Source organism: Ambystoma mexicanum, chromosome 8 (assembly GCF_040938575.1).
Source record: "Ambystoma mexicanum isolate Mex_15411 chromosome 8, UKY_AmexF1_1, whole genome shotgun sequence".
Classification (NCBI taxonomy): domain Eukaryota; kingdom Metazoa; phylum Chordata; class Amphibia; order Caudata; family Ambystomatidae; genus Ambystoma; species Ambystoma mexicanum.
This window is the reverse complement of record NC_090929.1, coordinates 22888671-22900686: the sequence shown is the minus strand read 5'-3', so window position 1 is coordinate 22900686 and position 12016 is coordinate 22888671. Positions and strand designations below refer to the sequence as shown.

Genomic DNA, 12016 nt, shown 5'->3' with positions numbered 1-12016 from the left:
CTGTGGAGGGTGTAAGAGGTGCATGAAATCTGGTGGGTGATGCTGTGGAGGGTGTAAGAGGTGTGAACTCTGGTGGCTGATGCTGTGGAGAGTGTAAGAGGTGTATGAACTCTGGTGGCTGACGCTGTGGAGGGTGTAGGAGCACTCTGGTGGAAGAGACTGAGGGTTGTGCATAATTAAAAAGGGGTATACGCTTATCAAAGCGCAACACTCTGCTGGTATGAGCGTACAATCTTTCGTTTCATGGCATCCCAGGAATTACCTCATATGTGGGACATGCAACATTAAAAGCACCATAATAATCACACCCTACACCTGCAAGCTCCAGCAAGGCAAAGACAGTCTTGCTGGAGAAGCATGAACCAGGTCAGTGTCTACATTTTTCAGAAGCCGTAGGAGATCTTGCATAACCCCCACCTCGGAAGGAGGAGCCGATTCATAGCACATACAGGCACTCACCTTATCATTGATCCAGTCCATGACGTCTTCACACTCGCGCAGGTACTGAACCAGCTTTTGCGCCTGCAGCAACTTCACCCCCTTCTCTCGCATCTTCATCAGCAGCAGCTCCCACAATCGATGCAGCTCCATCAGGCGCATCTAAAATACAGAGAGCCAGTCAGTTGCGAGCCACAGCCCTCTAGCAGAATGTGGTCAAGCCAAGAGTACAGAAAAACGGCCAACTCCCATCATACAAACATCGCAGGCATGCAGAAACACCTGAAGTAGGATGCGCAGCCGGCTGCATTGCTTCAGATTCACACACAAAACAGAGTAGCATAAAAGGTTGAGAGAGAGAGAACATCTTAATAGTCCACAGAAATAAGGGGCATATAAAAGGGGAGATGAGTAAATAAAACACGCACATGAAACAGCATGTTGCAGACATGCAGCCAACACACAAATTTTGAGACCACTCAACACTGCAAGCGCCTTTAGGAGGGTGAAAGACTGAAGAGAGAAGCCCTTATCTGGCTGGATTGGGGGGCAGGCGAGTGGTAAGAAATAGAATTGTGAGAAAGGAGAGGAGGGAGAAGTGGATGGCAATCCGCACAGGTGCCTGGGGAAAGGCAAAGGGCAGTAGAGGAGTGGAGCAAATGTAGAGACTATATGGACGGCAGACTGAGTGCAAGGGAACAATGGTATAGAACGAGAAGGAGCAGGAGGAGGCAAAGGCGTGAAAGGTTGGTGTACGTGGAGGAGACACAGAAAGTAGAGATTGAGTGCACAAGTTAAGGAGGGAAAAGGACACGAGAGCTAATGTCACATCTCAACCAGTGGTTCACCTACTCGGATGTGGGACCCCACTTGGACGCTGGTTACTTTAGGGCGCTGTGCTGTCCTGTATGGCGTGAAGGACTAAACCAGACAGGTTATCAATACAGGCACTGATACATGTTCTGTACAACAGCACTACAGGCACTGTGAACCCCTCTCGGGTAGAAAGGTACTGCAGACACTGTCAGCCCATCCCCCTGCAAGTGAATAGCACTGGCGACTGTCACACACACTGAACACCCTGCCAGGGTTGAAAGAACAATGGAGCACAGCACACACTGAAAATCCCTCCAGCCAAAATAACGTAGTGATGCAGAACGGCCAGCTCCTAGAAAACAAGTGAACAATGTAGAGTGACGCAAGACATTTCAGGGGGAAGGGTGGGGGACAAGCTGAAATACATGACTTGTGCTGTTGAGCAAGAGGACAGGGAGGGAGAAACATCTGGAATGATGTACTCTACAGCACAGGTAGAATGCAGCTCTAGATTAAACTAGCGAAATGCTAAAAGCTGATGGGCGAAAAGTATTGGGTTGGAGGGCATAGCCAGGTGATGAATCCCACGAGATGCCTGGTCTCCATGCTTAAGAATGCCAACTCGTTTCCAGGAGCGGAAACAAAGGGGTAAGATGTTGCCAAATTAGGATTGGCAGGAAAGGGGTGGAAACCACAAAATGACCGAGCTGATGGAAAAACAGACAAATTTAAAATGTCAGTCTTTTCTGAAAGATTTGGGGAGGTTAGGAAAGGAATAGGTTACTTACCTGCAACACCCGTTCTCAAGCATTGGCATCTTTCATAGATTCACATGCGGTTTGAAAATTTCCTGCCTGACCAAGAGCAAGGCAGGCTGTGCAGGTTTTCTTTAGGGACCGGGGTGTATAATAGCACCTGGAGCATTCCAAGTGCCAAATGAGATGACCAAATAAATGATCGCAGTCCCAAAAAAACAGACACTGACTATGGCAAAATACTACTTTATTATCCGTTCAATAAAGTAGGGAAACCTGGCAAACAAACATTGTAGCTCACACACAGCGCATTTCCTTTACACAAAAGGTTTTATACCTCCTTATACGTCAGCTATGATGTCCTCCTACAGGGCAAACAGTAAAAACCTATACGATGGAGGGATTGGTTAAGGGGACATTTATACCTATAATTTATAAGAGTGTTAGTATCATCACTGGATGCCCCTCATCTGGAAGGCACGTCTTAAACATCCTCCGACTATGTAAAATACTGTTAATAGCATAATAGCAGCGGACAGGCTTCTGCAACAATGTCTAGTCCACAGTTACATAAGCGCTCATGATAGGTTGGCACGCTCTTCCAACCTTGGACATTCGGCTCGTTAGCAGCAGCTAAGCAACAAAAGCCAGGTGCAAGGGAAGAACAGACTTATTAGCTAATTAGCCTACCCTCACTCATCAGTTAGGCTCAAAGCCAAGGCTTCTCTGTAGTTGGCCCTGCTGCATGTTCTCTTCCCCTGGACTTTAAAGGGAGTGAAGGTACATTACAATCTTAGTCTGAGCTTTATGAATAGGCCTTGTTTTCTGGTCTTACACCATGTATGAGGAGACCTTGATTTTGTCCATTCTGTCCTATTTAGAGCTATTTTATTGAATTATATTAGGTGCCATTACTCCTCCTGGCCTCTAGAGACTTGGTTGCTCCATCCTGCATGTGCATCTTTGATAGTTCAATAATTGGCACGCATAATTATTCACTGTTACTTAATCTGAGAGAAATAGGTCTTCCGTACATGGCTTATCCTCTTCGACTCCTTTTGTTCCTTGCAGCTGCTTCTTGCTGTGGCATCCTTGATCCTGAGCCAAGCAAATACCCTTTGTTCTTGCGCAAAGCTGCATTGTAGCGCCTGTCAGATCTGCAGTCTTGGTTTCTCTCTGAGGCTTCTCGCTTACTGTTATACGATGACATCCATTTTCCCAACATGGCTGCTTTACTCGCGTTATATTTCCTACATTAGCAAGCTTCTACGTTGGCTTATCTACCTTGCGTTTCTGCGTATATACATCTACTACATGTCTTGTCACTTATCTTCTACGTGTATATGGTTTTCTTCATGTACGCATCCAGCTTTACGTCGTTGCTTCAGTTTAATCTTCATTCTCTGGACATCCATTCATCAGACTCAATGCGTCTATGTATCTTCTTTCATGACGTCACTTCTCTTCTGTCCGACTTTACTTATAGTTCTTCTATATCCAGTGGTGTCTATAAGCTCAGGTCTACCGCATTCGAGGGTACATCCGGAATGGTTGTCTAAGCGCATAACATCTTTCATACCTTTGATGTATTGGGATGATACCAGGTGTCAGGCACAGTGTTCTCTTGCTGTTCTTCCAGTATGACAGAGGTGAGGAAGTGGGCTCTATAGATGACATGTACATCTGCCTCCCTACAGGTGCATAAACTAAATGTCTAGATTTCAAGTGGTGGTGGGTATTCCACCTAGTTTGAGTACTTCTACCACAAAATCTCCCCTCCTGAAGAGGAGATCTCATTTGATTTCAGGGGTAGCCACCGTTTATCATCCCAACGTTCCCTTACAACAGACTATGCAGCTTGAATGGTATGCAAAAACATTGAGAGGGCGACAGAAAGCCTACCTCTACTCTATCGAATAGTTGTGGGACAGTGAGCATCTACGCTTCCAACCCCAAAAGGAAGGTCACCAGTAGAAGCACCATCTAAAGAATCACGGGACAAAATTGCATAATCTTCCGTCCGTGCACAATCAAGAGAAAAATCATACAATTCTGCTTGCAATTTTGCTGAAGATGTCCCCCATCCAAACATGGAGGCAATTGACGCCTTGATGCCTACAGGTTTGGTGTGCTATACAAAGATAAATAAAATAAAGAAATAAATTCCACGACAGACCTTTCAGTGGAAATCTTGGCCCATATTACAGATACAGACCTCCCTATGGACCCCATGCACTCCACCCCAAATTTGACATGCCATTAAACTGAGTTCACAGTAAAGGGTTCCAACTCTCAGAATTTAATCTGTGTTGATATTGGGGGTGGGTCTAGAGAGTCCCCATTGCGCAGAGCTCACTTTCCTACAAACTTGAATCATTTTCTTCTTCTTCCTTGTTTTGCCAACGCTTCAATAGTTGTTGGACCATACGAGACAGGCCGGGTATCAAGAGAGACTCAAAAGTAAGTTTTGAAAACGTTTATTATCAAACTTTGTGGGATTGGTGTAATGCCCACCTGGCGCTAACTCTAAGAGGACAATTCCCTCAACGGATGCTTCTACGGGCCGTCGATGTCCAAAACCACAGTTAGTCTGTGTCCAAACCTATGCTTGCCCTCTCTTAAATCATGTGATGGGGGCGATTTAAAAGGAAATGTAAGCCACAGCTGGTTTCAGGTAGTCTTACCCATAGGTGTAGTTCTGCCAGTTCAAAGTGGTTAAATTCCACAGGGTTGCCCTTGGAACCCTCCACGTAGGGCTCTTGCAGAAATGTTGCTGGGGGTTCCCTTTCCCAAACTTTGATCCTTCCAGTTTCAAACACAAAGACAGTTCCCATTAGGCCTCTCAGGGTTCCCTTCCCCAAGTCTAGGCCTCACTTCACAAAGTTCACAATGTCTTTAGTGGACCTTTCAGGGTTCCCTTCCCCAAGCCAGGGCACCTCTTTACGCAGTCCAATAACAAAAGGTTCCTCTTGTCAGGATGTACCTTTCACTGTAGTTCTTTCATGGGGGTAGTATCTGAGACTTGCTCCCGCAGGCGCGACCTCCCACCCCTCTCCTTATTCTCTGGCACCTCTTCCACTCTATCCTTCTTCCTCTTTACTGCGCTCCCTGCACACCTTCTTTTCCTGTCGTGCACACTTGCACCTTCTTTCCACCTTCCAGTGCCTCCTAGTGTTAGGCAGAATCCTGTGCAGTGCCCTTAGGGACCACTACACACAAGTAAGACTGCAGGTGGCAACACAAGTTTACCTTTGGTACAAGCTGTACTACACAGAAAGAGCAGTAGCGATGGCTTAGCAGCCAGACTTATCTCAAGAGCAAATGAGCAGTAATGGGGATTACACAAAGGACTACAATTACTGTGACTCAAGCAAACACTGACTCAAGGTTTCTAGTTAAAAAGTAAAAAAAGTAAAAGTACATTTATTTTTTAGACCATCTGTTCACAAAACACGACTTCTATTAAAATAAAACCACACTTCAAATATACTACACACAACCAATTCCCCTTGTGCAATACAATTCAAGGTAAGTACCTTTGGATTTGACAGACCGGTGTTGTGAAACAAAGACGTTACCGTGGGTTAATACGCAATCACTTTTTGACAGTAATGACAGTTCGGTTTTAACAAAGAAAGGCGTATCCGCGAGAAGAAATGTTACCGTAGTCAAACACACTTAGCACATGAATTAGCACAAGAGAATAGGGGATAAAAATCATAGGCAATACTTTTGTCAAGACAGCTAGAAGCCAAGGACACTATCTAAAACGTAGATAAAAGTCAATAGGCCTGCGCCATTGTCAAATGGGACAGGGTCCTCCTGTTGTCGAGGATCACAAGGTTAGAATAGTTCACGATTAGAGATTGCCAGGAGTTCTTGGATATTGTCACACGGGAAGCAAAAGTTATAAGAGGGAAGGAAGACAAGGACAAGCCTTGGGTGAGGAGAAAGGGTTCACCCCAATTCCTCGAAGTTCGACACAGTACCTTCTTCGTTTGAAGAAAAGCTGGTGCCACGGCAGTTTTTCCTGGTAGTTCCTGCAGACTCACGGTTCCTGGAGCTTCAGTCGTGGGGACAAGAAGGAGGACGTCTGGAGCGATCTGCACTACCCAGGGATGAGGCCAGCAGCGAAGCAACAGTGAATAAAAGGTGCGCTCCTTTAAAACACGAGAGGCTCTTCAGATGGCTATCTGGACCACTACAGCCAGCGATTTCGACCAAGAAGAGGATCCTCTGCCTGTGGAAGGTGAGCTGGTTGATCCCACCAAGCTCAAGGGAAGACTACTCCGGACTGGATCTTCCCTCGTCGTTGAAGGGTAGATGGCTCAGGACTGCAGCAGGGCTTCACCGGGACTCGGGAGTTGCAGCAGCCATCGTCTTCTCCGCTTCTCTTCGGTTCTTTGCAGTTCCAGTGGCGACTGACTTCCAGCCCAAGAGTCCTGCCTTTAATGCCAAAATCCCCCATTCACCTAGCCTGGATGTCAATTAAGCAGCAGGGGAGTTGTCCGACCCAGGCAACCACCTCAGCCAATCGACACGAAGTGTGACTTGGGTCTCAAAGGAGACCCTGTGCAGGGGGTGACTAAACCACTCCCCTCACATTCAGCCCACCTAGACACCCAGACGCCAAAGGAGGGCTTCTGGACAGAAGCCCGCCAAAGGTCGGCGAACAAAGAAGGCAAACGTGGTTTGCCGCGCAAAGTAAAACACAAGAAGGATTTTAACAAAAAAATGGCAAAACCCAACCGGAGCCAAAATAAAAAGTATTTGGTCAAGCGGGTTTATGTTCGAGGCTAATACAATAGCCTAAAACAGACCCACGTTTATATAGTATAATCGCGGTATAAAAGTTAGGGTAGATACCACTGCCACCAGCCAAGACTTAGTGTTAAGAAAGCAAAATAAAACTCAGAGAGGCACAGACGAAAAGGTGTAGGAACTAATCCTTTCCAATACTCCATGTAAGATGGGGTGTACTGGCTCTGTAGTTTAAAGTGACTATATAAAGTTGATGGCAACTTTACATGTTTCTGGGGGACAGTAGTCAGCCCCAGAAAAATGGAGTCAGTGGGAAGTCTCAAAAACAACCCTGTGTCACTGCACTGAAGGTGCTGTGTAACACAAAAAGTGGGACTCATGGAGTGGTGTAGCTCCAGAGGCCAAGATCACAAACAGTAGAAATACACATGGCAAAACACATGTAAGAGTGGAAAAAGGCTCACACTCTTACCAGGTGGAAAAAATAAACTCCAGAAATCCAGCAAAGCGGCTGAGGGACTCACTAGGTGAGGGAAATTAGCCCTAGAAGGGGAATTCTCCCTCACAGCCTCTTGCACCATCATTTTTCACTTATGTGCCTCTTGCACTCCCTGCATTTAATGTGTGTTGCTTGCACCCTCTCTTCGCTATTTTATTTGGCTTCCTCTGCTGTTTTACTGTTTCCCCGATTCGGGTCACTTGCACCCACTCTTGGCAGCTTCCGGGCCGCCAGCACACATGCTCTCCATTTCCACGCCTCTTGCGCCCTTTTCTGTTACTCAGTTTTTCTTTTCTTCCCGCTTTTCAGCTTGCGCTTGCTTTTTTCACTTTACTTTGTTGCTTCGCTTTTCCCGGCTTTCACCCACCGGGCTGTTGACCTTTCTGAACCCTCATGCTCCTGCTCCAGCCACCTGCATGCTGCAGAGTTTCTTTCTGACTCCCGAAACTCACCATTCGCAGCACCGGTGAGCAGGTAAAGGGGTTCATGGGTCGAGGTCATGATCTCACCACCTGCCCTCGGATACCTGTGGAACAGGCACACGTCCCAGGGGAACAAGCTCTTGTCAAAAGGCCAACTAACTGCCTTCCGCCCTGCTCTGGCTTCCTGGAGACACGGCTGCCTCGCCACGCTGCAGCCCCTTACACACACCAGGTCCAGCGTCTCGGCGTCCCACATTCCACTGGTCCTTCTGGGCTCCTCTTGTTGCAGCCTTCTGCTCCTTGGCTCCTCTGGTCCAGTCAGTTCGCTCAGACTCTGGCAGAGCCATTCTTTTTATATTGCAGGTGAAAAATTGGGAGTCAGGTGTGCACAGATGGGGAAATGTGCCTGACCTTGCCTGACTATTAGTGGAACAATTTAAAGGTGTTAAATGGTAGGCCTCCCTTTTTTATCCCTAGGTTAATATCTATGGGTAATCTTCATTGCTCCCGATAGTCTCTTCCTCGTCCCAGTTCTTACTGGAATTGGGGATGGGGAAACGAGACAAGACCAATAAGTTCTCACAGGGCGAAGGTTAATAAGATGGTTTAAATTGGGGAGGGGACACCCAGTTTAATTTTTATATAACTGCAACAGTTCCCATTTCCCCATAGTATCCTTCTTGACTGGCAATTTGGAATGGTTGGAAGGATATGTATAAGAAGTCCCTTAACTTGACTTGGGGAAGGATGCGTTGATGTTATAGCCAAACAGGTAGTGTTCAACTCTGGTTCCTGTGCTTCCCCGCCCCCGTCATTCTACTATGATTGGCCTTCTCTTGCTTATTCAAGAGAGATGGACACGATTATCCTACAAAGGCCTCTGGGAGGTACTAACCCCAGGTTGCCCTAATCGGATACAGCGTCTCGCCTGAGGGTCTCCCAGATGTATTACCCCAGACTCCCCTACCCAGGTGACCCACCCTCGCTGGTCCAGCCCCAGGGTTGGGATCCTAACGCGATGGCCCCTCCCTCGGGCACCTGAATAGATGAATCTGGGGGCTTACCTGTGGCAACACTCCCTGGGTTCTCCCAACCACCATATCCCCTCCCGTGAAACGGGCTCACCTACGGCGGTCGGTAATACAATAAACGCATGCGTAATTGCTGCCTGAAATAAGGCTTCACTCACATGTACCACGGCTTCTCGACTTGTCAAATTAATGTATTTACATAAATCATGGTTTAAAAAAAGCAAAGCTTGGTTATGGAGGCAATCTGAAGGGTTTTAATGTGCACGGCACTTCATCAGATCATCAAGGCATGGTGCCTGGAAGAAGATTAGGGGATGGAGTGCAAGGACCTTGGAATATAGGCAAATACACCATCAGGGGCCTTGTGCACATGGATCCATCATGTGCAGCACAGAGAGAGTTAAAGGACCTTTGGCAACGGAGTATCATGGGATCAGCAAGGCTTGGACGGGTAGGGTGCATGGGGCACACTGGCATGTGGAGTACATACATTGACAGCAGTGGATTGGCATTAAATGTAGCCTGGGGACACCAACCAACAGCAGGTATGAGGAGCACACGATATCTGGCCCTAGGCGCGCGCACACACACACACACACACAGCAGCCATCGCCAAAAGGCTGCAGAACTCACCCGGATGGTTTCGGACGCAAAGTGATTCTCGGCTACCATGAGGTTGCCAGTCTCGTCCAGCTTTACGATTGCTCCAGCGTTAGCCTGAACCTCAGCTTCAAAGGCCTGGTGCTTCTGGAGTTTTCCCTGTGGATCCCAAAAGGCAAATTGTTAAAAATAAAATCACCAAGTGACGCACAGAGACCACCCTCCCTTTAGGGCTCCATCCTGTGCAGCCGGTACTATTACTCACCACTACATGTGAATAGAGGTTGTACTACTACAGAAGGACAGCCCCCAACACGCAGGACTGGTCAGATTCACATGAAACATTACATGGTGTCCAGATACTAAAAAGGCCTCAGTTGGCAGCAGTGAATGAGAAAACTCGAGGACTTCCCTGGAAATATACAGGTGGTGAACATATATAAGGGTGACAAGAAGGCCACACAAGGCCCCTGTGAAACCCAAAATCCTACTCTAGTCCTCTGGTACAAGGCTCTATTGACAGATTTGCACAACTTGTGACTGAGTCCTTGACAAGTTATCAGATGAACATGAATTCCGTTTTGCATGTGCAGGTCTCGTTGCAGGGCTGGCACTGTAGGCCTCTATTGGTTAATGGTAGCCATTCTGTAATCTGTGCCCAGAGCTCCCACTACCCAGAACATGCATGTAAAATCTAGCACACAGTCCAATGGCCAGAAAACATTGCTACAAGAAAGAAATGGTTTGTCCTATGGCCATATACAGTTCTGGTAAGTGAATGCCTTGGGTGCCAGGTACCAGCGTATACCACTCCCACCGTACGCAAAGTGCTGGCAGGATTTCCCAGACCGCAGCTGTGCAACCCCACCTCCCTCACTGGGCCCACAAACCTGAAGGTTGGTGGGGTCCTTGTAGTTTTCGTCGGAGGCGATCTGAAGCTTCTCCTGGATCCACTTCTCTAGTTCATCGGCATCCCTCTGAAAGAACTGGAAGCGGTAGGAGTCCTCAAGCTTCTGGCGCCGCAGAGTGGAGAGCTCCTTGAAACGCAGGTAGCGGTCCAGGACCTGTTGGCGCCGGTCCTGGATGTCCTCTGCAGTCTCAAGCACTTTGACTCCACTTGAATCCATTTTCTGTAAAGATCATAAACATGTTTAAGCAGAGAGCAACCATAGCAGCATTACTCATGAGAAGCAGAGGGCAGCAGGAGGGTGCAAGAGCGGTCATAAAGGGGAGGTGGTAATAAGGGAACCAAACGTGGGAGTAGTCGTGTGCACACTGAGCAGAGATGGTCTGCACACCTACTCTGCTGCCGGTCCCGGAGCAGGTCCATACCACTGTATGATGCAGGCTTTTCAGCCCAGTAGTTCACCCCATCCCACATCAGCACTTCTGTATGCCCTGGGTGGCTTCCCCCATCCCGCCCCACATTCATGAAACATCACAGAGAAGCACTCGGCCTGGGTCACAAGGCCCAGCCACATGGCCAGTTGCAGGCATGCATTTCAAACCTACCCAATAGAGCATGCCAAAGACTGACCTGTCCTGCGTGGGAATGTATGAGAAGTCAACCAGACTCCACAAAATCGCCTCACCCTTGGAAACTCAGGCAGCAAAACAATGTTTGGCACCAAGCACAAATGAGGGGCAGGAAACAATAGGCTGGTCCAGATGTTTCCTGGCTCTGGAGTGCACACATTCCAGAAACCCCCCCAACCGCCAAAAAAATGTTACCCGTAGAAAGCGCAAGCACGACAGAAATGGCCATGGTTGCACGTCTGTGTTCTGGAACGCAGAGGGCTGGCAGCAGGCAGAGTGCTGGAGGGAGGAAGTCGGTAATGTGCCCAGCGCGCCATGAGTTGTACTTATTCCCAAACAGAATAAAGCCACTTCAACACTGGTGCTGACTGGCCCCTGGAGCTGTAAGAGCTGCGATGTACTGGTCTTCCTATGCATCTCCTGCCCCGCCTCCCCAGGACTCTGAGAGGGGGGCCCCTTTGAGGATATACCCAGTGCTGGTCATTGGGCCGGCTCTCGGCGGATCCGAGATCCGGATCTCGGGATCCGACAGAGTCAGCCGTCCAAGCCCATGAACCGCGCTGGAACACAAACAGATATTGCCTTTTACCGCGGCTTTGGCACTGGTGTGTAAAGCACAATGCTCGCTACATGTTGTACATTACACACCAGTGCCAAAGCCGCGGTAAAAGGCAATGCTGCCGTCGCGGGCGTTTCTTTTTTAAAAGTATTCCAGCATTGCTGGATGTCCACTACGAGCCCCCCCCCCCCCCCCCCGAATCATCATCATGGCCCTCGGGCACCAACCTTCCCCTAACACCTCCCCCACCCCGGCCCTTGTGTTGTGGGATCCCCCACCACATTTTTGCCATTTCCACCACTGGATATACCCGGTGCGCACCTGCGTTTTCTGCGACCCAGCACCAACCGGCGAGCACAGCCTCTTGGTGGGGTCTGGCATTGTGCAATGCATTGCTGGGTGTTGCCCAGCAACATTGAAGCTTTCCCAGCTCAGGGCATCCAACCAAATACATCTCTTCTAATGCTGGGCGACTCAAGCACACCTCAGACTTCAATGTGCCCCGCCCATGCAGAATTGAACTGAAGAAAAAAGTGTGCCAAAGACACCAAAATTACACTGCCTTTCCAACATCAGCACAGAGTAAATATGCCAAATAA

The 12016-nt window shown here is 48.3% G+C and overlaps 1 protein-coding gene across 8 annotated transcripts in view; it reads right to left on the bottom strand.

Annotated features, from left to right (window-relative positions):
- The window catches only part of SPTAN1 (spectrin alpha, non-erythrocytic 1), a 514843-nt gene that overhangs the window by 458136 nt on the left and 44691 nt on the right, over positions 1-12016 (bottom strand). For all 8 annotated transcript variants that reach the window (XM_069609174.1, XM_069609169.1, XM_069609172.1 and 5 more), the window contains exons 2-4: positions 10213-10452; positions 9356-9481; positions 460-600 (exon numbers count right to left, since the gene is read on the bottom strand). In XM_069609174.1, coding sequence (XP_069465275.1) covers positions 460-600; positions 9356-9481; positions 10213-10449 — 504 coding nt within the window. In that variant the 5' untranslated portion in view covers positions 10450-10452. The remainder of the gene's footprint in view (positions 1-459; positions 601-9355; positions 9482-10212; positions 10453-12016) is intronic.